This window comes from Zingiber officinale, chromosome 11A (assembly GCF_018446385.1).
Source record: "Zingiber officinale cultivar Zhangliang chromosome 11A, Zo_v1.1, whole genome shotgun sequence".
NCBI classification, from domain to species: domain Eukaryota; kingdom Viridiplantae; phylum Streptophyta; class Magnoliopsida; order Zingiberales; family Zingiberaceae; genus Zingiber; species Zingiber officinale.
In genome coordinates, this window is record NC_056006.1 from 5349328 (window position 1) to 5374607 (window position 25280).

Below are 25280 nucleotides of genomic sequence, written 5' to 3' on the forward strand. Positions count from 1 at the left end.
ATGAGAAAGTATATGACACTCATATAACGATCCATGATACTTTCTCATGGCGGGTCATTCAGTATACATTCTCCAATGCATACCCATGTGTCAACTTGATATCTCTTATCCATGACTTGTGAGATCAAGTCATCGAGTTGACCTACATGCTAGTCTTATTGCATTAACATTGTCCCTGAATGTTAATACTCGACTAGGAATGATTAAGAGTAGTGTTCCCTATATCATCTCACTATCGGCTCAACTAACCGATTGATATAGGTGAGAACCTTCTACTCAAGGACGTTATTATACTTAGTTTATTTGACACCAATATAAGTAAGTATAATAACCAAAACACATGTCTTTATTTATATAAGAATATGATACAACAAGTTCATAATACAATCATCAAATGATTGACTCTAGGACTCTAACTAACAATTACTACATCGATTCATAAATTTAAACAAAATACCTTCTTAATTAATAATAATAATAAAATGTTATAGAATTTATTTAAATATATATATGATGATATAGTAAGGGATATAGTCTAATTATAAAATAGGATGGATGACCCCACCTATGAGTTGTTATTTTTTAGATCCTAAATTATATTATTTTATTAAAATAATTGAATCAAGTAATATTATATTATTTTATTTCTCATAATCAATAAACAAATTTATACATGATAATTTAAATCAAATGTATCTTCGTTACTTAAACTAATTAAGATTAATTAACATAATTTTGATAGATAATTAAAATTAATAATAATAATTTTCAATCAACCATGGTTAAAGTAGTCTGTCTCTAATTAAGTATCTACACCTTTACCCGAAGGCAATAGAAAATCTATAAATCATTTATTTAAAAAAAAAATCATATTTTTTATTTAGATTTATATCATAATAAATATAGAAAAAAAATTAAAACAATTTTTTAAACCTTCTCAATTATCAATTGCCTCCACCGGAACCTGCGTTACCCTAAACATTACCAGCCTACTATTAGAAATAGAAGTGGGGCCACATGCGAATCGGACTGGATAAGAAAACTCCAAATTGTGTGATGCCGATCAATCCGCACTCAAATTTTCTACGCGGTCGCCCGCACCTTGTACTCGCCCCTGACCCAGTAGCGACTAAACCTCGCCAACGATGCGGTCGCCTCCTCACTTCGAATCCTCCGCCTCCAACGGAGTCCTCGAGGTTTGCTTTCGATCTCCGCTACAAATCTCTCCCCGATCTCTCGTCGGCCGCAAAACCTTCCATCTCCGCTCTCTCGATGGCAGCGTCGATCTCTCTCTCCCTCTCCCTCTCCCCGGCCTCCACTCCCAGATCCGGTCCCGCCGCGGCCAGGCTCGGTGCCGCCTTCCGCAGCAGCAGCCTGAGCTTCTGCGGTCTTCGTAGGGAGGTTTTGTCCCTCCGCTCGGTTGGTTCGGCGGACTCGCGCAGGATGATCGCGGATCTCGCCCGACATCGCGCCGCCAAGATCGTGGCTGCAGCTGAGAACAACGGGAAGCCTGCCAAGTTCGACTACGACCTCATCATAATCGGAGCTGGCGTAGGTGGTCATGGAGCTGCGCTTCACGCGGTCGAGAAGGTACTATAGTCTTCTCTGCTGATCAATTCTTACATGGCATCTGAGGCACGCCGTATGTTTTGAACTTACACTCTCTCCTCCGAACATTCGGTGCTTTATCTCGTAATGCATCGCCAAAAGTAGCTTGCCTTACCTGCGATGATTTCCTTGCGTGGTCTTATGTCAATCGACGCTTTGGCATCATGCGATTTTTCTGACATATGTGGTGTAATCAGTGTGCTTTTTCTCTTCTTTTATGGCTTATCTTTTACCCACTGATGATGGCGTTCCATGTTTGGTGAGTTGTTGCAATTCATGGTATTTGAATCACACATGAATAACCGACAATATTCTACAATTATTTTCAAGTAGAAAATAGTCTGTAGAGAAAATTACCAATCGTAATGGTTCTAATTGCACTTCTAGCACAGTATCTGATTCTGCTGCTTATTTCACGGCCAAATGAAGATTTTTTTACATCTGTGACTGTAACTGAACCATCAACCTTATTTATGTTCTCTTGAAAATCTGTATTGACATTTATAACTTCTGACTCACTCATGGAGTTCTCTACATATGCTTAGCAACGTGGGTTATTACCTCGACTAGGAGTGCAAAATCATGTATTTGTTTTGCAGGGTTTGAAAACTGCCATTATAGAAGGGGATATTGTTGGTGGGACTTGTGTAAACAGAGGGTGTGTCCCATCTAAAGCTCTACTAGCAGTTAGTGGTCGCATGCGTGAATTCCAAGATGAACATCATCTGAAGGCACTGGGTCTACAGGTATTACAATGTCACTTCTCTCAACATGGAACTGAAGTCCCCCCTCAACAAGAAATTGACATAAATCTGGTTACTATCGTACAATATCAATGTCATGTCACTTGAATGCATTCAAACTTACATTAACTTTGTGAAACTTTTAAAAAGATTGTCCCTTTATCTTTTGAAACTATAGTTCTAGAGGTCTTCATTTTCTTTGCTTGTAGCATAAATATCTTAGAGAGATAAATGGTGTGACAAAATTTATCTTTTTTTTCCCACCATTTATGTTAATATTTTGCTGATGTCATCTCATTTCTCTGAAAAAGGTTGCCTCTCCTGGTTATGATAGACAAAGTGTTGCTGATCACGCAAACAATCTCGCCTCTAAAATCCGGAGCAACTTGACTAATTCATTGAAATCTTTAGGCGTTGATATACTGACAGGCTTTGGCACTATTGTGGTAAGTTGCATGTGCTCAATGTCAAACGTTGTTTTATACTTGTCCATCATTATGCCACTTGATTTATAGCTGAGTTTCATCCTAATTAGATTGGAATATTTTATCTTATGGATATATTCTTACACATTTGATCTTTATTTGATATGGTGTTAGGAAAGCTGTGGAAAACCATTTGCTTGTCGTTAAATCATATTTTTTGAGTAAATATTTGAACCTGTTGTTTATTAATTTAGCTACTATTTTCACCATCCATATATCTTTTGGTTAACTTAAAAATCATATCTTAACCATACTGTGTTTAAATAGATATTCCTGCTCAGTTACATATCAAACAAACAAGTAAAAAGGTGAGAATTCTTTCAATCGAAGGAACTATATAAATGACAAAAACACATTTCCAGTTCTCTATAATTTTCATTGGCTTAATATTTTTAGCCATTTTCTATAGAAGGTCCGTTATTAATCTCTCATCAATTGAGCGCCATTAACTAAAAAAATATACAAAAATCAAATGGTTTGTAGAATCTCAATGCCTATCCCACATGAACTATAAAATTATGAGAAGATATTTTTACTTCACTTAATTTTTATTGGTTTGATATTTTTATTCATATTGATTAGAAGGCTTTGCTTCATCTTGACATTGTGGTGCCATTAAATAAAAGAATATGAGAACCAAAATCAAGTGTACATTGTTATTGGTAGCTAACGGAAATCATATAATATTTGCTCAAACTGGCCTTTTTGGCATATATTTGTTTTAGTTATTCATTGCAATAAATCTTACAAGAGACAGCAGCTATACTGTGTTAGTGCTTGCATGCTCTGTTTGTTATTTGTCGGCTTTGATTAACTTACATAAAGGTGCAGAATACAAATATCTTGTATGGAGATTTAGATTGTCAGTTACAAACTATATTATCTGTTATATTGAGAGCAAACATGGTAGTGCTTCCTTTCTAGCTCTTATCTTTCTCAGTGGTTTGCATTGTTGCCTTCACCAGAGAGTTGTAAACTAGGCTTACTGATGTTCTCAGGGGACACAAAAGGTGAAATATGGAAAAGTTGGGTTTCCAGATACAGAAGTTACAGCTGAAAACATAATAATAGCTACTGGATCTGTTCCTTTTGTACCCAAAGGCATTGAAATTGATGGTAATTCCTTATCTTGTGTCTCTTTTGTTGGTAATTAGCCAGTCATATATGTACACTCAGATTATAACATGTTGTTCATGTAGGAGAATTTCCAATGAGATGTTCATTTGTGCATTCCTTGCTTCTTTTCTTTATCATATTGGTTTAATCTATGTACCTTTTTTCAGAAGTGATGAACTGATTCTTTTTAGTCACTTTGATTATTTTTGAATATTGTTTTTCTGTGGAAGCAGCTTAACTTGTATGACAACCCTTCTTTCCTTGTATCTTTCCTTGTTGCTTGGCTGATATGACATTTCATTTTCTTAAACATCTCTCATCTTCAAACCTACTTCCATGGTCGACTTGGTAGTGCTTGGATACACTGTTCCACTAATTTTGATCTTTGGTGATATGGGCAGGGAAAACTGTATTTACTAGTGATCATGCACTCAAGCTGGAATGGGTGCCAGATTGGATAGCTATAGTAGGAAGTGGTTATATTGGACTTGAGTTTAGTGATGTCTACACTGCCCTTGGTAGTGAGGTATTTGCATTTTCAGCTTCCCCTTTCTATGATTTTTTATCAGCTGTATCTATTCCTTGGTTGATTCTTTTACTCAGCTCCCCTGGTTGATTCTTTTACGCAGCTCCATTTTTGTACGAAATAATTAGTTTGGACAATTACTGTTCCAGATACTTAGGGTAATGATTTGTATAATTGTATTCCAATATTTTCTTTATAACAGGAATCCTTAATGTAAAATCAAATGCCATGCTTTGTTACATTGCCTTTCTCCTAAGTCCCAACGTTCATCAGCAAACAAGTCTTAGCATACCTTATTCCCACATTACCACATTGACATGCTTTTTGTCTGAATTAAGGTGGTTCCTGAGCACATGACAGATACTTCTTAATGGCGTTGGTGCTTCTACAAGCATATTGCCTTTAATAAGAAAGAGGTTTATATCATAATTCACTGGCTACTGTTAATCTTTCTTCACTCGACTAGGCCTTTGTATGTAGTGGGTCCATCAAACAACCTATGACTTGACAAAAGATGTGTGCTATTAAAGTTTGTTCCAAGGTTTGTTTTTTTAGTGAAACAGCTAGAGCCCAAGTATTTCTGTACTTCTGTACAGTTAGATCAAAAAACAAAACCTCATCTTTATTTCTCCTATGGTGCAATACTCCACCTTTGTTGGTTCCATCGAACTTGTATGAATTTTAGATTTTTTTGCTTGGAACACTTCTGATCCTGTTTTTATTTGTATAAGGTTACTTTTGTTGAAGCTCTAGATCAGCTAATGCCTGGATTTGATCCTGAGATATCAAAGCTTGCTCAGAGAGTTCTTATTAATCCTAGGAAGATTGATTATCATACAGGTGTATTTGCAACCAAGGTTTTAGTTCTCCTTCCTCTAACCTCTGTTCCCTTTGATTGGAAATTGTTGTAAGGTTCTTTTGGTTGGCAGTTAAAGCATCACAATTTTGGTTTTATATGGTCTTATAGATCACACCAGCAAAGGATGGGAAACCTGTTCTTATTGAACTTATCGACGCCAAGACAAAGGAACCAAAGGATACTTTAGAGGTGAATACGTGCACTTCCAGTTTTTTTATCACTTCTGCATCTGTCGCTTTATCATAATGTAAACAAATTTCAACGCACTATCAGACATCGGCTTTGCATATTTGTGGTGAAAGTAGCCCTATTTTGGACTTTATTGACAAGAGATCTCAGTATTTTTGATGGATTGCCTTTTTAAAAAAAAAATAAATCCCTCTAGTTTGGACAGTCGTTTAATAATAGACAGTTGTTACTCAAGCTATGCATGAGTTTTTAGGGGGGAAACTATAATGTCTTTTGAAGGCATACCTACCTTTATCCAAAACAATTACTTGATCCATTTAGAGGCTGCCTTTGTTACTTAGGACATCTCTTTTCAGAGTAACGGGTATTCTATGTATAACTTATTTGCTTTGATGTTGTAACTAACTAGCCTTTTTCTGCAGGTAGATGCAGCAATGATAGCAACTGGAAGGGCACCATTCACAAAGGGACTTGGCTTAGAAAACGTAATCTTCAAACTTGTTGATCTTTATCAAATAGGAGGGAGGGAAAATATGTGGTTTTTGATGTTCTCGTATGATTTCCAGATAAATGTAGCTACTGTACGTGGGTTTGTCCCAGTTGATGAGCACATGCAAGTAACAGATGCAGATGGCAATCTGGTTAGTTTAGCATTTCTTCCAGAAGAGTAATACATACACTTTAGATGTCTATAGTTTCATATTGCATATAACCCTTGCAAATGATCTGCAAAATTCTCCATGCAGGTCCCTCATTTATTTTGCATAGGAGATGCCAACGGAAAGTTGATGCTTGCTCATGCTGCCAGTGCACAGGGGATATCGGGTACCATCTCCTTTCATAGTATAATTATTTTTCATAGTTTTTAAATTCTTGCAGTTTGATAATTCATTATGCTTTGAACATAGTTGTCGAGCAAATTTGTGGCAACGATAATGTGCTTAATCATTTGAGCATTCCTGCTGCATGTTTCACTCACCCTGAGATCAGTATGGTTGGACTCACAGAGGTAAGCACAACTTAGATATGAATTTGAAATAAGACTTCAACATTTCATTAGTGTCTCTGGTAGATTAAATTACATGAGATTTATGATTATAGAAATCAATCAACTGTTTACTGAGCAGTAGCTCAACTATTACATTGATGCTGACATGTGGAATTTCAAAGAACAATTTGCTTGCTTCGATAAAGGACCAACGAAATGAATCATAAAAACACAAGTCTAGATTTGTTAGAAGGAATTGGACCTAGCCAATGGAAATGTGGAACTGTACCAGTTAAGTTAGCATATTCAATTTATGGTTTGTGAAAATTTAATATTTCTCAACTTACTTTTGCAGCCACAAGCAAGGGAGAAAGCTGAAAATGGTGGTTTCCCGATCAGTGTTGCTAAAACCAGTTTCAAGGCGAACACCAAAGCTCTGGCAGAAAATGAGGGGGAGGGGATTGCTAAGGTTACAATCTATTCCTTTGTGAATTTAACACTGTCTCTTCACATTTTGATTCCACGGAATCGAGCAGAAGTGTTACTGCTGACACATTCCATCTGATTTGGGACCTAATTTTTTTTTTCATAAACTTCTAAGTCAATTAACTTTGATTTGGGAACTAAATCTTTTTGCCTAAAATTCTTAAGTTAATTAACTTTTTATTTTTGTGTTTTAAACAATCAACTTAGAAAATTAGAACTTTGTTTCCTCTTTCCCACACCAACAAATTACAAACTTGGGAAATTTGCTGTGGATTCATGATTAACTTAGAGATCTTGTTTGCTTAAATGCAGTTAATATACAGACCTGATACTGGGGAGATTCTTGGAGTACATATCATAGGGCTGCATGCTGCTGACCTCATCCACGAGGCATCAAATGCCATTGCCTTGGGAACAAGATTACAGGTAATCATATTTACATAATCTGACTCGTGATTCATGATTTTTTTTTAATGATAACAAATTGAATTGCTCTGATACAATTATTTATTTTACATGTTCGATGCATCTAAATACTAACAACATGCCATTAGGTTCGACTATTTCGACAAACACATTATTTAAATGCCTAAATAATTAGTTCACAGTTTTGAATGAACCTGAAAGATCCTTTTCCTACAATGAAAGGACCAATAGAACTCATACACGAACACCACTTTATGTTTTGGGGATTAATTTACTTTTGTATGTTTGACAATTAACAGAGGTCTTCTTTTGCGAAATGGTCGTGAAGGTTTGTTGATATCATATTGTATATTTGCACTTGTATTGCGCCGACCACCGTGTGAAAAGACTTGAATAATGCATGACTACTGTCCTGCTCTTTTTACCTTCATATGATGTTTAAATCTTATTATTAAGGCAGACTCCATCTTTTTTAAATTACTAAGAGTTCTCAGAAAGTGCAAATGTTCCATTTTGAAGGATCCCAAATGAACGGCTGCTTACAGTTTGCTTTATCACAGCAACAAACATACAAAATCCTCACGTGTATTCAGTGAACAATCACACCAACTTGTTTGCTTTGTTTTGTGTGCAAGCCAAGCCAATTCTAGTTACTCAACTAAATCAAACTATTATCTTAAATCTCAACAGGACATTAAATTTGCTGTTCATGCACATCCAACCTTATCTGAAGTCTTGGACGAACTCTTCAAATCTGCCAAGGTATGTAGCTCATCTTGTGATTCAAATATCCAAATCAATGAAATAAAAAATAATCTCTTTGATATTTGCATGCGTAAATTCTGAAACACAATAGTTTCAATTTAGTTATGTTGAATAACATGTTACCGTAGTCATATGGATCATGTGTTACTCTTAGGATCAAGAATCTCTGGTAGATAACACATAAAATATAATTTAGTGCTTTCGTTGTCTTCACAATCTTAATTCAGTTCTCAGTGAAAATTTATTGCAAGAATTTGCTTATGAGGATTTCTCTTAAGAAAATGGTGGTAACTTATATGATATTTTTTTTAGAAAAAAACTTATTTCTGAATAATATTTAGCAGCCTTATACAAAAGAATACGATTTTGTTCCAATATTTGGATGCAGAAATGAGGAATGACTCGTAACATTCTATAATTTAAGAGATAGAAAGCTTTGTTCTACCATTATTAAGTATAATATTATTTATCAGGTTAGTATTTCGAAAACTAAGACGGAGATAAATAAACTGAGTGCGGAGGTCAAATGAGCCAGAAAACTGATCAAACTTAGATGTTGATTGAACCGAGCATGTTGGGTGAATTAGAGGAGCCAAAAAATTGAATGCATATTTTCACTAGTTTGACCTCAGAATTGATCATTCTTCTTTTTATTGTCATTTTGATTTCATGCCCCATTCCATTGTAACCATATGCACATTGAATGACTAGAATTAATGGTGTTGTGAAAAATTTACTATTGAATTTGACTAGCTAAGTAAGACTTAACAACAATAAGGACTACAAAAATCAAAAGGGTGCTCCTTTTATTGGAATTGTCAAAAGGGCATCTGTTTTTCATTTATCATCAAAACATCGGTATCTTTTTCAACTTTGATGAACATTAATAACAGTATGTTGTAGTAACTATGAACCGGAACTGTTATGATATAGACACTTTATCTTTGGCCAAGATCAATATTATATTATAATGGCTATGAATTGTAGTTATTACAATATAGATACTTTGTCTCATATATATTATATCATAGCAATTAAGAATAAATAACAAACACTGTTTAAGTCATTTTTGTTTTATATTGAAGCAGTTAGGCTTGTAGCCGCTATAATACATCGAAAATATAAATATTTTCGGGAACAAAAATGGGATGAGGGAGGGACTGTCGTGTTGATAAATGGAAAATGAGCCCCTGATTCCAATAAAAAGGATGCCCATTTGATTTTTACTCAATAAAAATTGGTGAACAACCTCAATCTGAATGTTATGATAGTTCACTGCTGAATCCAACCAGGTTCCACAGGTCTTATTGAGAAACATTCGACAAACTCATTCGTCAGACATCTGGTTCCCAAAAGATTGAAATTGAAAAAAAAAAAAAAATTACTTGGGGATAATAGTAATCCTTGCTGCTTGTTTTTGCAGGTTAATTCTGGCGTAATGTCTTCTGTAAACGAACCAGTTGCTGTATAATCAACCGGTGTCGCCCAATAAGCTTTTGATAATTTGGAGGAAGCCTCGACCGCGATTTCCAAACCGAATCGAGTATTTCAATTTTATAGCCGAAGATCACGAGCAAGGCAACCGATGCGATGGAAACAACTAAAGAATTTTTCTTGATCACACTTTTTTTCTCAAAAAAAAAAAAAAAAAAGTCAATTTGCCCCAAATTTTGTCTCTGGATTTTATTGTTAGCATCAGGGCAGGTACGATGGTTTCGTTAATGCTTTCTTCTTTTTTCTTTTGTTTATGTTTTTTTGGGTCATTTTGCTTCAATTTGATGGACTTTTCAATGGCTAAAGCTGAACTACACATGCCAGCCGTCTGTGTTTCTTTTGTTTCTGTCTGGTTATTATATTGCATTGGATGTGAATGTCTTTGGGCAAAAATAATATATACTAGTGTGATCGTGTACACATGTTGCGTGTGTAATATAATAATATATAAATTATTTAGATCTTTAAGAATCCAAATTATTCAGAACTAAAAATTAATTATTTGGGTAAGATTCGTCAGACCCATGCTAACGGGATTTCTTATATAAAAAAAATATTTTAATTTAATATTATACTTATCTTAGTAAAAGAAACTAAGAAAAATATATTTATTAATATCATCGGTCTAAAATATTTATAGAAATTTTTTTTATCATAGTGTCGTCAATTCTAAGATGTGGAACTAAAGAAATCTATAATTTTTTATATAAAACAACCAGAGAAAATTAATGATGAAAAAAATTCTTAATAATACGTCGTAGCTAAGTCTCGAACTCTAGATCACTGATTGTTATGCTTGTGAAATTATTAATAAATTTTGGAATTATTTTTAGTGTGAATAGAAAAAAGGACAGTTACGTAAATTCATTTTAGGTTTCATCAAAATTAGTTAGTAAAAAAGGAAGATTTTTAATAAAATAGTAATATATATATATATTCTGAATCATGGAGTGCTTCTCGTTCTTTTTTATTTTTATTTTTTTTTAAAAGACCGGTCCACTCCCTGGTTTGTAAAACTTTGCAATCTGGATCGAATGATCTGGAAGTAAATTGATCCGGGATTGATTGAGATTGGATTTTGTAGATTGAATTTTGTAGTGGAATCTAAATAGAATTTGTTAAAATTGCACCGATCTCATGTTACAAATGATTTCACACACGATTGTAATCAAATTTCCAAAACCTAAAAGATTGAAAATATTAAGGATGACTATGAAAAAATGGAAGTTCACGGTTTCGAATTTTCTCCTGGCCCACCCACTCCGTACACGATCAAAAATCCCATAGCATACAAAATATTAATCAAAACATATACAAAACAAATCTTCAATCACAGAGAAATTGTAGTACAACAACAGTAAATACGATATCTATTGGCCATATTTTCATCGATCCGGAATTCAGCTAGCGCCGTTACTTGGGCATCCTCAGATGGAACATGCCGAGAGCGTCGATGCGGACCAAATACTAGAATTCTTCTGGGAAGTCGCCGCTGCGGTCGTCGTCGGAGACTCATTCCTCATCGTCAGGGTAGCAGAACTTCGACGGGAAATACGCCAGAGAGTTGGCTTCTCAGTAGGTGAACGAGAAGGAGACGGATGGAAATAAGGAGGCCGCGGCAGCGATCTAGAGAAGCAAGCGGTCGCACGAACCCTCTGCTTCTCTCACCCTGTTCAGGATCTCGACTGATATCAAGGAATCGGTGACAACCCGAACAACGGAGAAGCTGTTGGATCGTGAATTCGCTAGAGGGGGGGATGAATAGCGAAAAAAATTATCGAGTAAATACGCAGCGGAAAAAGCGAAAATTAAAGCAACGCTAACACAAGTAATTTTTTACTTGGTTCGGAGCCTTTGTCGACTCCTACTCCAAGGCACGCACTCGTCGAGTGCATTCGTTGGTCAATCTACTGGCAATTCGAATATTTGATTACAAAAAGTTAGGTACAAAAATGCTAGAAAGAAAATACCGACAATAAATAATAAGACAGAAAAACAGAGCTTTGTTGGAGAGCCTTCGCATCGTCGCAGAAGCACAGAAGAGCAGATCGCGAGTTGTTGTCTTTGATGCAGCCTTCACCCTCCTTATATAGAAAGTTCGGGGCATCCGGATCCCCTCGGGGTACCCTGAAAGTGACATAACCGAGCCAGTCAACGAGCTCCACGTGGCGAAGCGATGATATGGATAAAAGTTGCCTCCGGGCGCTCGGGTCACTTCCGGGCGCTCGGACCGGGCGCCCGAACCCTTGTTTTCCAGCAAATTCCTTCCTACAAGAAAACGTTAGTCCGGAGACGAATATAAGATATATATTCTGCAAAACAAAGTATTAGCACAGTTTAAAATCAAACAGAATATTAATTAGATTCCATCTCTCCGAGACCGGAATCTAGTCAAGATCTCAACTTAGAGTTCTGAAATAGTTCTAAGTCGGATCGGCGCCTAAGTTCCCTTCCCGGGAACGCGTCCTCACAGTCACTTCCATCCAGTGACTTATCTTCACTTACCTGTCAGACGTCCGGTCAGCCCGTTGATCCGTCTGGACTTCGTGCCAGCTATCCGGTCAGCCCGTCGACCTAGCTGGACTTCGTGCCAAACGTCCGGTCAGCCTGTCGACCCGTATGGACTCCGTGCCAGCTATGCGGTTGGTCTGTTGACCTAGCTGGACTTCGTGCCAGACATCTGGTTAGCTCGTCGACCTATCTGGATTTCTCCTGCACACTTGATCAAAGTGTTTAGAACACAAATAAAACTAATTTAACCTACTTTGTCATTCATCAAAACTTAAGTTAGACCGTCAGTGCTAACCGCACCAACAGAAGCCTCTGTGGAAAGCTTCTTGTAACCCCCTCAGAATGGCTTCCAGTTCATGGTAAACCACCGACTTTGGTTGACCTTTGTTTCTGCTGGCTGCGGCAACTGCGAACATCACTGTGCCGGTGTGGCTATGACCGATGCACCCGAGGCCTATCCTATCGGTGTGGATTGATGCGTCGTAGTTGATTTTGATTTCTCCAACGGAAGGGAGAACCCGACGGCACATCACAGCGGGCTCCTGCGCTGTGGCTGAAGAAAGTGAAAAACATGGAGGAAGATTACAACCCATCTGTAGTGGAGGAGGATGGCGGTCCATCAGCAGCCGTGGTGGGGAAGGAGGAGAAGGTAGAAGAAGGAAACTGTGATGGTGGTGTTCCATGTTCGATCTCTCTGGGACTGGGAAGAGCTTTCTCTCCGGTTGTCTACCCGTCGAAAAACAAGAAACGAGGGGATTTAGGAAATGCAGGTAAGTGTCAGCATTCGCTTAAAAAGCATCATCTGAGGGCATAATAAAGCATCATCCGAGGGCAGAATAGTCATTGCAAATTGGTTATTAATCTACGTGGAAGAATGAAGGTGATGACAAATTGGTAAAAATTTCAAAATTGAAAAGTTTTCGATTCTATTCGGAATTAATAAATTTTAAGGTGCAAATTTAAAGGAGGTCGCAGCAACGATCTGGAGTAGCAGGCGGTCGTACGAACCATCTGCTTCTCTTACCCCGTTTAGGATCTTGACCGATATCAAGGAATCGGTGACAACCCGATCGACGGAGAAATCTCTGCGGAGCGCTTCTTGTAGCCCCCTCAAAATAACTTCCAATTTGTGATAAACCACCGACTTTGGTTGGTCTCTGTTTCTACTAGTTGTGGTGATTGCTAACATCACTATGTTGGTGTGGCTACAACCGATGCACCTGAGTCCTATCCGATCGGTGCGGACCGATGCGTCGCAGTTGATTTTGATTTCTCCAACGGAAGGGGGAACCCACCGGCACATCACAGCGGGCTTCTGCGCTGCGACTGAAGAAGGTGAAAGACGTGGAGGAAGATTACAGCCCATCTGTAGTGGAGGAGAATGGCGGTCCATCAGTAGCCGTGGTGGGGACGGAGGAGAAGGCAGAAGAAGGAAACTGTGATGGCGGTGTTCCATGTTCGGTCTCTCTACGAGACCGAGAAGAGCTTTCTCTCCGGTTGTCTACCCGTCGAAAAACAAGAAATGAGGGGATTTAGGAAATGCAAGTAAGTGACTGTGTTCGCTTAAAAAGCATCATCCGAGGGCAGCATAGTCATTGCAAATTGGTTATTAATCTACGTGAAAAAAATTGAATGAAGGTGACGGCAAATTGGTAAAAATTTCAAAATTGAAAGTTTTCAATTCTATTCGGAATTAATAAATTTTAAGGTGCAAATTTAAAGGAGCCCACGACAATGATCTGGAGTAGCAAGCGGTCGCACGAACCCTCTTCTTCTCTTACCCTGTTTAGGATCTTGACCGATATCAAGGAATCGGTGACAACCCGAACGACGGAGAAGCCTCTGTGGAGCGCATCTTGTATCCCTCTCAGAATGGCTTCCAGTTCGTGATAAACCACCGACTTTGGTTGGTCTCTATTTCTGCTAGCTACGGCGACTGCGAACATCACTGTGCCAGTGTGGCTACGACCGATGCACCCGAGTCCTATCTGATCAGTGCGGATCGATGCATCGCAGTTGATTTTGATTTCTCCAACAGAAGGGGGGACGCACCGGCACATCATAGCGGGCTTCTGCGATGCTGCTAAAGAAGGCGAAAGACGTGGAGGAAGATTAAGGCCCATCTATAGTGGAGGAGGATGGCGGTCCATCAGCAGCCATGGTGGAGAAGGAGGAGAAGGCAGAAGAAGGAAATTATGGCGGCGGTGTTCCATGTTTGATCTTTCTCTGGGACCGGGAAGAGCTTTCTCTCCAGTTGTCTGCCCGTCGAAAAATAAGAAATGAGGGTGATCCTGTCCGAAAGCTGAATCAACGGACGCTTGGCACGTGGCGCTCTCCAAGCTGCTGACGTAGATCTCCGGTTGATCGCAAGGTGCTCCGGCGAACCTGCACAGAAGTCGGGCCGGGAAGGGGTTCCCGGCGACGACCCTCCGACACTCAAGTCAGGCAGACGAAAAACAAGAGGGTGGCTTCCAAGATTAGAGATTTCATTATACCTCCGGTGAAGTCCAAGGGCTCTTATATAGAGCTATGGGAGCTTGGTGCACACAAACCGAGGTGTGCACGTGTCATACACCATACTGCAGCATGGGCTTGTCAGAAGAGCATGTCTGATGCCATACTGCTACAGTCTGAGCGTCTCCTTGATGGGACAGCAGAACCTTTTGTCGTACGATACTGAGTATGACCTGGTCTTCGAACATGCCTGTTGTCAGCAACAGGGGTTACTAAGATGACGTACCCGTTGTCCCATACTCTTTGACTTCTTCTTCCTGGATCGGCCATCAAACCGCTCGGCCAGACTATTCGCCTTTGGTCTGGCGTCGGTGGTCGTCCGTCCGGGATGGTTCAGAGTCGTCGCCCGCTCAGCTCTTGTAGCCGGACACCCTGGCCGAGCGGGAAACCGCTCGGCCTTTACTCTTGATATGCAATGCGGCTGAGCGGACTTTCCGCTCGGCCATATGATCTTTTTCCCTTATTGGAAATTTGGGCTCACGGCAAGATGGTTGTTTTCTCGAATGAAGGTCCTTGCCTAGTGATCAGTATGTCCCGCTCGCTTGTCGAGCCCCCATTGACTGTTGACCTCCACGTGTCGTTGACCTTGCCCTCATGAGGGCCCCCCGACCTTGTCACCGGATCAGAGGGGATTTAGGAAATGTAGGTAAGTGACTGTGTTCGCTTAAAAAGCATCATCCGAGGGCAGATTAGTCATCGCAAATTAGTTATTAATCTACGTGAAAAAATTGAATGAATGTGACTGCAAATTGGTAAAAATTTCAAAATTGGAAAGTTTTCGATTATATTCAGAATTAATAAATTTTAAGATGCAAATTTTAAGGAGGCCGCGGCAGCGATCTGGAAATTGTGGCGGCGGTGTTCCATGTTTGATCTTTCTCCGGGACCGGGAAGAGCTTTTTCTTCGGTTGTCTGCCCGCCGAAAAATAAGAAATGAGTGGATTTGCAAAATGTAAGTAAGTGGCCGTGTTCACTTAAAAAGCGTCATTTGAGGGTAGATTAGTCATTGCAAATTGGTAAAAATTTCAAAGTTGGAAAGTTTTCGATTATATTCGGAATTAATAAATTTTAAAATGCAAATTTCAAGGAGGTCGCGGCAACGATCTGGAGCAGTAGGCGGTTGCACAAACCCTCTGCTTCTCTTACCCCATTCAAGATCTCGACTGTTATCAAGGAATCAGTGACAACCCAAACGACGGAGAAGCCTATGTGGAGTGCTTCTTGTAACCCCGTCAAAATAGCTTCCAGTTCATGATAAACCATCGAGTTCAGCTGCTCTATGTTTCTGCGGGCTAGGGCGACCGCAAACATCACTGTGGTGGTGTGACTTCAATCGATGCACTCGAGTCCTCCGATCGGTGCGGACCGATGCGTCGCAGTTGATTTTGATTTTTCCAACGGAAGGGGGAACCCACCGGCACATCACAGCGGGCGTCTGTGCTACTGAAGAACGCGAAAGAAGTGGAGGAAGATTACGACCCATCTATAGTGGAGGAGGATGGCGGTCCATTAGCAGCCGCGGTGGGGAAGGAGGAGAAGGCAAAAGAAGGAAACTGTGACGACGGTGTTCCATATTTGATCTCTCTTCGGGACCGGGAAGAGCTTTCTCTTCGGTTGTTTGCCCGTCGAAAAACAAGAAATGAGGGGATTTAGGAAATGTAGGTAACTGAATGCGTTCGCTTAAAAAGCGTCATCCGAGGGCAGATTAATCATTGCTAATTGGCTATTAATCTACGTGAAAAAATTGAATAAAGATGACGGCAAATTGAAAATTTTAAAATTGGAATGTTTTCGATTCTGATTCTATTCGAAATTTATAAGTTTTCGATCCATCCTCTGCACGACTCTCAAAGCACATTGGCTTGGCCATCTTTAATTCATTAGCAAAGCCTCCTGTCCCATCTTCTCTTCTAGTATCCCGATCCAACTATCATCCATTTATTAATATTGTTATATCTTCCTGTGAAAGTAGCTATTTCTATAGAATGATTGATAATTGTAATTTGTAAATCACGATAGTAATAGTTAATTACGTTTATTTTAGGTGTCTCTTATAGTTCGTCTTCCTATTATATGAAAAAAGGTAAATTATATGATCAATTATAATTAACTGTCAAATTGAGTAAGAAATAAAGATGTTTTTTTTCCCTAATTTGTAAGCCATTAATGAAGAAATTGTGAGGAAACAGCCTAATATCCATTAAGTCCAAAGACTTTTTTTTGGATTGGGAAGTTGATGATTTTTTTTTTTATAGTGCATTTGATTCAAATTATCGTCTATAACCTCTTATATATATGATAATCAATATTATGAGTAATAAAATATAATTATAATCTTATTTGATTCAACTAGATAATGGCATAATCTAACATAAGTCTATTTCTCTCTTCTACCTGTTAATTTCTACAGTAGCAATGCCGCCTTCTCTGCAAGTTGCCAGCACGTCGCCTCTTGCACGAACCTCTAGCGCCCTCTCTGCTATTGCGTTGTCTCCGTCCCGGCGACGGTCGACCTCAGCCGCCGTTGCTCCGCAGTCGTCGCCTGCTCTTCCTGGACCGCGTGCCACGAGTCGGTTAATTTCGATCGGTACGCGAATAGCACGAACGGTTATGAACCATCTTCGTGAAGAGGAAGTGAAAGAGATTGACACCGGAGGGATCGATGACCAGCTTCAACCCCTCCACGGTGTTGGGTAGTGCGGTCCCATGGGGCTGTGAGGGATCTCTCACATGGAGCGTGTGGCGATGTTGACTGCAACGAGCTCGTGCAGCTATTGGAGGCGAAAAGGGCGACACCCCCGAAGGCAGCTTGGTACAAACGCAATTTCACTCAATTAACAAAGCAATAGAAGTAGTATTCAGCAGCACACAATCCAGAAAGCAAACATTTATAATCTGAGTTCAGGTTTACTGATTTCAAAGTTGTTATTCCAAATAAATTTCCAACGAATTTCTTTCGATGAACTACTTAATAATTAATTCCCTGAACAGACAAATCTAATGGGGAGTACTAACTGGAATACTAGCTCAAACAACATAAACAAGGTAACATTTTGAGGATAGCTACAAATTAAACAATATCAATTTGAACAAAAAACAAAAATCGGGTGTGATTATCTTTTCAATTCAAATTATTTACCGGGTGCTGGGTGCCGGGTGCCCGATATCAGGAGTCTACTTTGATTTCCACCTTTACTCTATAAGGTTTTTGAAATGAACAACATTTGAAATTAGTGGAATTAACTCTGATTTTGTTGAAATAAACACTTTAGATCAACAATGGGTTTGCCTCCAAGAAATACAAAAACTATATAAACCCAACAATAAAGTATATACATAGAACACAAAACATATATTGACCACAAAGAACAAATGTTTCAGCCTTAGATGGGCTGTTGTACATAGGAGTTTTATGCCACAGTTCACAGATCAGTTCTCTAACACAGATGATGGATGCATAACATCTTTAACATAATGGCAAGAGATCGATTGATTCTCAGGAATTGATGATTGGGATTAGCGCCGACGGGAGCTGCTAATTGGGCTTCCTTAGGTGGAATATGCCGAAGGCGTCGATGCAGAGCAAATACTGGAATTCTTCAGGGTAGTCACCGGCCATGCTGTCGTCGGATACCCATTCCTCGTCGTCAGGGTGGCAGTGCTTGGAAAGGAAATCTGCCGGACAGTTGGCTTCTCGGTAGGTGAAGGAGAAGGAGACGGATCGAAGCAGGGAGGCGGCGGAGGCAATCTGGTGAATCAGGCGGCGGCACGGACTGTCTGCTTCTCGGTCCCCGTTCAGGATCTGCACCGATATTAAGGAGTCGGAGAGAACCCTGACTGCGGAGAAGCCTCTGAGGAGGGCTTCTTGTAGAACTCTGAGAATTGCTTCCAATTCATGGTAGACCACGGACTCACGAGCTCTGTTTCTGTGTGCTGTGGCGACGGCAAACAGCACGGCACCGATGTGGCTGCGAGCAATGCACCGAGGCCGATGCGATCGTCGCGGACGGAGGCGTCGCAGTTGATTGAGATTTCTCCGGTGGGCGGGGGAACCCAGCGGCACACAACGATTGGCTTTTGGGGCGGTGCATAGCGCGAAAGACGAGGAGGAAGGTTACGAGCCGTCGGCCGTGGTGGAGAAGGACGGCGGCCCATCAGCAGTGGCCGAGGAGGAGGAGTAGGAGGAGGAAGAGGATGACACTCCATAGTCTCTCTCGACGGGAAAAACCTTGCTATCCAGTCACCAGCGCCGAAAAAAACGAGGGAATGAAAAAACCTTACTCTCAGGTCACCAGCGGCCGAGAAAAATGAGGGAACGAAGAAACAAAAAAACCTTTGTCAAATATATATATATATATATATTAGAGATGTTAACCTGCGCGACTTCGTTTCCGCGCTTCGTCCGCGCCTGCACACCTGGCTTCTCCACGTGGCTTATTTGCTTTTTTACTTCATTTTGCTTTTTCTGCTTTTTTGACTTTTAGTTGACTTTTGGTTTCTTCACAGAACGCGTGAAGCTATTTGCTTTTTTACTTCATTTTGCTTTTTCTACTTTTTTGACTTTTAGTTGGCTTTTGGTTTCTTTACAGAACACGTGAAGCTAGGGCACGCCGCGACCTGTTCTCCTCACGGCGATGCCGCAAAATCAGAGCTAGGGTAGCACAGCTTGGCCAGCAAAGTTTCTCCTTCATTGTGGTTCCGCCGAAGCTGTCCTTCCTTGCCCCTCGCCTGATTCCGCTGGATCTGCGCTGTGGTTCCGCCGAAGCTATCCTTCCTTGCCCCTCGCCTGATTCCGCTGGATCTGCGCTGTGGTTCCGCTGAAGCTTCCAGATCCTTCTTCGCTGCCATCTCGCTTTCCTTGCCCCTTCCAGACCGTGGTTCCGCCGAAGCTTCCATAACCTCGCTCTCAGATCCTCGTGCCGACCTCACGCCGCAACTAGGCAGAACCTTGCTGTCCTTTCCCCTTCCAGAACTGTACTGCCCCATTGTTCTTGCTGCCAACCTCACGCCGCAACCCCTCTTTGTAAGAATGTTTGGTCCCTCTTCTACTTCCCATTGTTCATTTTTGAAATTAACAACTGCTGGAAAAATATGAAATTACAACTGTTGGTTATGTTCAGGATAGCAAGTAATCTATACAACTGTTGCTGAAATTACAATTGCGATTTCTATTTCCATGAGTCTTTAGTGGATGCATTATACTTGCCCGTTCCACATGATAATACTGTGTTAGATTACTGGCAGCATTTTTTTATGTATATTTGATTTAGAATGTTTTTTTTCTGGCTATATGATGATGATATGTAGAGTCTCATTTCATCTGAATCTGAAATTTCCTAGCAATGGATGAAAATTACGGTGAAGATTGTTAGGATCCTTCGTACGGAGGCTAGAGAGGGGGGTGTGAATAGCCGACCCCAAATCGTCGTTTCTTTCTACAAAACGTGTTAGCGCAGCGGAAAATACAAAGAAACGAAAGAGAAGAAAACCAAACCTTAACACAAGGATGTAACGAGGTTCGGAGATTAGGGCTCCTACTCCTCGGCGTGTCCGTAAGGTGGACGAGTCCAGTCAATCCGTCGGTGGATGAGTCCCCGGAGAACCGGCTAATACAATATACTCCTTCTGGGTGGAGAAACCTCACCACAATCTTTGCAACAGCAATAAGGAGTACAAGAACAAAGAATAAGCAAGAAATACAGTAAGAATACACAAGCACTCTACCAAACTTGCTTTCTCGTCGACTGGAGTCCGGATGAAGCAGCAGCTTCAAAAACCCTAACAGCGAGGAAGCTCACGCGAAGCTTTCGAAGGAACTCAACAGAGCTCTTATCGCAGCCCACAAATCTTCAGCAGAAGAGAAGGAAGAAGGAAGGAGAGCCTATCAGCAGCCCTCGACCCCTTTATACTGCGAAGAAGAAACAGTGAAGAAACTAGCCGTTGCGTCGCATCGGTAGACCGATCAGAAGCTGTGCGCAGCAACATCTGATCGGTCTGCGGACCGATCGGGAAATACGCTTCTGTTCCATCCCTGATCGGTCCATGGACCGATCGAACCTCTGATCGGTCCGGGGACCGATCGGGATTATCGATCGGTCCCGGACCGATCAGCCCCTCTGCGCCTCGATCTGTTCGACACGATCGACTCGATCGGTCACGGACCGATCGGTTAACACTGATATACTGCGATGTATTCGATCGGTCACCGGACCGATCAGAATATTCTCATATCACGAATCGATCTCCGGATCGATCCAGCTCATGGTTTTCGCCCAAACCAAGTCCAAACCAACATCCGGTCAATCTTGACCTGTTGGTACATTGCGCCTAGCATCCGGTCACTCCCTTGACCTGCTAGGATTCCCTGCTAAGTGTCCGGTCAATCCCTTTGACCCACTTAGACTTTTCTCTCCGTGTCAAGTATCCGGTCACCCTTTGACCTACTTGACCTTCTCAACACCAGATGTCCGATCACCCTTGATCCATCTGGATTTTCCCTTGCCCGGCTTCACTCACCAGGACTTCCCAATTGCCTAACATCCCAGTTAGGACTTTCCCACTGCCTGACTTCACTCACCAGGACTTTCCACACTGCTTAACATCCCAGTTAGGACATTCTCACTGCCTGGCTTCACTCACCAGGACTTTTACCTAGCTTCACTCACTAGGGTTTTCACGCTTCACTCACATCCCAACTGCCTGGCTTCACTCACGGGACTTTCCTTGCTGACTTCACTCACGGGACTTTCACTTTCACCTAGCTTCACTCACTAGGATTTTCACCCGCTTCACTCACCAGGATTTGCTTCACTCACCGGGACTTTTCCGTGCCAAACTCCCTGTTTGGACTTTCCCAGTGCCAAGTCTCCATACTTGGACTTTTCCGGTGCCAAGCTCCCTGCTTGGACTTTTCCGTTGCCAAGTCTCCATACTTGGACTTTTTCCCGAATCAGGTCAACCAGGTCAACCTTGACCTACGGTTGCACCAACCATCTCCCAAACATCTATTCTTGTCAAACATCAAGAATAGAACTCTCTTTTCGTCAAACATCAACATGCAACTCAACTAGGTCAACCTTGACCTAAGGTTGCACCGACAATCTTCCTAAGTCAAACATCAAAATACAACTCGAGTCAGGTCAACTCGAGTCGGGTCAACCAGGTCAACCTTGACCTAAGGTTGCACCAACAATCTCCCCCTTTTTGATGTTTGACAAAACCCATAATCAAGTTAGGTTAACCCGATAACCTAACTTAGGTTTTCCAACCATCTTCCAATGTCCAATGTTCTTTCCTTGAACATTCTCTGGACATTCTCCCCTTAGGTTAACCCGATAACCTAACTTGGGTTCTCCAATAATTCTCCCCCTTTTTGACACACATCAAAAGAATTCCAATGTTCTTCCTCGAACATTCCTTGACATTCTTCCCCTAGCTTAGGTTAACCCGATAACCTAACTTGGGTTCTCCAATAATTCTCCAATGAACACTCTCCCCTTTTTGACACACATCAAAAAGAAAAAGAGGGTATCAAGGTCAAGAGTTTCTTCCTAATGAAAGTCCCATACCTTTCATTGAAACTCTTAATTTCCCCCTTGATACTAAACTCAACAATCAACTTAGTGATAATCCCATATCACTAATCCTCAAAAGTCTTAAGGAGTAAAAACTCCCCCTAAAAGTCAACTCCCCTTGACAATTAGGTAAAACTCCCCCTAAAGGTCAACTCCCCCTTGACCATTGCACCAACAATGTCTTTGTGAGTTCCAAACCTTTAGAAATCCACAAAAACACCATTTCCATAACTGAAATTTCAGACAACAGCTGAAAATCAGAAACTGGCACGCTCTGATCGGTCCCCAGACCGATCAGAAACCCCATGGATCGGTCCCCAGACCGATCAGGCCTTCACCAGATCGCACCAAGCTCCCTGGTTCTTACTGGATCGGTCTGCAGACCGATCCATGCTTCACTGGATCGGTCCGCAGACCGATCAGGACTTACCTGGATCGGTCCCCAGACCGATCCAGATTCTGATAGGCAGATTTCTGAAATTTCCTTCCCGAAATTCAGAAACTCCTAGAAAATTCCAGAAAATTTGAAAAATTATGAAATTTTGAGGATACATTCCTCATAACATATACTATCATGGAAAAATAGTTTTCTATGAAAATAACTTCCATTTTTCAATCTTGATACAAAGTTCTAAAACTTTGAAATAGTTCAAGTTTAACTCAACTTTGTATCACAATGTTCAATGATGAATGCTATCACTAGGAAAGCTTCATCAAGGTTTTTCAAATCAGTTTTAAAATGATTTTAAACCTTTTAATTTATGACCATAATCTTAGGGCTAAATGTACATGACTTGTACACAAGCTTTCCCTATGATCCTCCATTTCTTGAATTAGGCTCATCTAGGTACAAAAACTATGCACCTTGATCCTAACTCATGATCCTAATATCTCACATACATCTAAAGTGTATCAAACACATCCAAGTCAATGTTGATGTGAGATATGGGTTTAGGTATCTTAGACTAAGGTCTCATGCATTTTCTAAACACAAATTTGATCTCAATATCAAAATGTGTTTTTCATCCTTAAATCAATTTCATTGATTATTAATGCAAGAGATGATGACATGGCATAAAATGATATCATAAGTAAAAACATGTGCCAATGTCATGATGTCATGGCATAAAGTTTGAAAACTTAAATAAACATGACATATAGATAACCTAAGCATTATCATGACATTTCAAATGATAATAAAATAAATATGATGTCATGGCATGGCATATGGCAACCAATCATGGCAAGTTAGAACAAATAAAATACCTAAATTCCCTATCTAAGTATCCTTAGCCTTGGCTAACTTAAAATCTAACCCTAGATTGCCCATATATCCCTAAGAGAAAACCAAAATCCCAATTATGGTATTTCTCTAGGTTTTCTTAAATTGTGCCAAATAAGATTAAAATCGATATTTTTCAAATATGACACAATTTACTCTTCAAGGAGTAAACGATAATTCCTTTTCATTTTCAAAGGTTCACAAAACCTTGAAAATGCTCCTTGAGTGTCAATTTCCTCAAAGTTGGGTTAACTACCCTTCTTATTGGAGTTGACACTCTCTAACCCATTTATGGGGTAGAGAAGATGCTCCTAGGAACCCAATACCTATTTGAGCTCATTGGGTTCACTAAATATTCACTAGGGATGACTTCCCTAGCAACCCTCCTAATGACCCTCTTAGGCTTTGTAGCCTTGGTCGTTTGGGTCTCGTCAAGGTCAACTATAGGGGTGACTCCCCTTGTAACCTTGGTAATGGTCTTCCTAGCCCTAGGTTTTGTTCCATAATCGAATGGAACATTGTGGTAAGTGGGCTTGACCATTTGGCACTTAGGTTTGTGACCCAAACCTTTCTTGTCCTTGGACTTGGGTTTTTGACCCCTAGACCCTAGAGTCAAATCCTCAAGAGCCTTTTCTAGAAAGTCAAGTCTTGACCTCAAGACTTGATTTTCTTTCTCTAATACCTCAAGCTTTAATTTATCATTTTTCTTTGAGGTATTCCTAGGCATATGTCTAGATGATTTTGGATTCCTACCTAGGTTTTCCTTAGCCTTAGATGGGCTAATTCTAGGGTTGGCTTTCCTAGTGTTATCCTTATCTAGGCTCACATGTTTGGCACCTAAGCATGTGTATCGATTTCTATAATTAACATGCTTATCATTCTTGACAATAGCAATAAGGCTACTAGCATGCATCCTACTAGAATTGCAAGAATGTGCCTTAGAGATTACCTTAGGGTTTGCCCTTGCTCCCCCTATACATGTGCTCGATCTCTTGTCCTTGTGAGATTGCCTCCCTCTCAGACATTGGCTCCGATAATGTCCCCTTCGCTTGCATTGGAAGCACACCACGTGCTCCTTGCCCTTGCGTGTTGGGACTCCGGCTTCCTTGACCTTTGGCGCCGGTGGAGTCTTTCTAACTCTCTTTGGACATTTACTCTTGTAATGTCCATACTCCCTACACTCAAAGCACATTATGTGTAATTTGCTAGAAATTAAAATGCTTGAGTTACCTAGGTTTGAGGGTGGATGAAAGCTCTCTTCTTCATCCCTTCCGGAGGTAGACGCTTCTTCTTCTTCTTGCTCCGAACTTGAAGAAGAACTCTCCTCCTCTTCTTCTTTAGATGTTGAGTGGCCCTCAACTTCTAAATCTTCTCCTCCATGATGTGAGCTACTTGGCTCACTTAGCTCCTCTTCATGGCTTGAATTTGAGCTTCCCTCATGGAACTTGGCCAAGTTATCCCACAACTCCTTGGCATCGTTATTTCCACCTATCCTACACAAAACATCATTAGGTAAAGAAAATTCAATAATTTTCGTTACCTCATCGTTGATGGTTGATTGGTGGATTTGCTCCTTCGTCCACCCCTTCTTCTTGAGAGGTTTTCCTTCTTCATCCTCCGGAGGAGTGAAACCTACTTGCACACACCTCCAATTCTCAAGATTAGTCATAAGAAAATATTTCATTCTTACCTTCCAAAACGCGAAGTCGTCGCG

The 25280-nt window shown here is 40.5% G+C and overlaps 1 protein-coding gene across 1 annotated transcript; it reads left to right on the plus strand.

Annotated features, from left to right (window-relative positions):
• Positions 1-1154: 1154 nt before the first annotated feature.
• Positions 1155-10105, plus strand: LOC122031834 (dihydrolipoyl dehydrogenase 2, chloroplastic-like). The gene is made up of 15 exons (XM_042591011.1): positions 1155-1590; positions 2208-2354; positions 2663-2797; positions 3835-3952; positions 4354-4478; positions 5210-5335; positions 5446-5526; positions 5949-6011; positions 6093-6167; positions 6273-6351; positions 6435-6535; positions 6870-6983; positions 7313-7426; positions 8117-8188; positions 9615-10105. Exons 1-15 carry the CDS (start codon positions 1273-1275, stop codon positions 9660-9662), a joined length of 1716 nt encoding a protein of 571 aa, XP_042446945.1. The 5' UTR covers positions 1155-1272; the 3' UTR covers positions 9663-10105.
• Positions 10106-25280: the final 15175 nt, after the last annotated feature.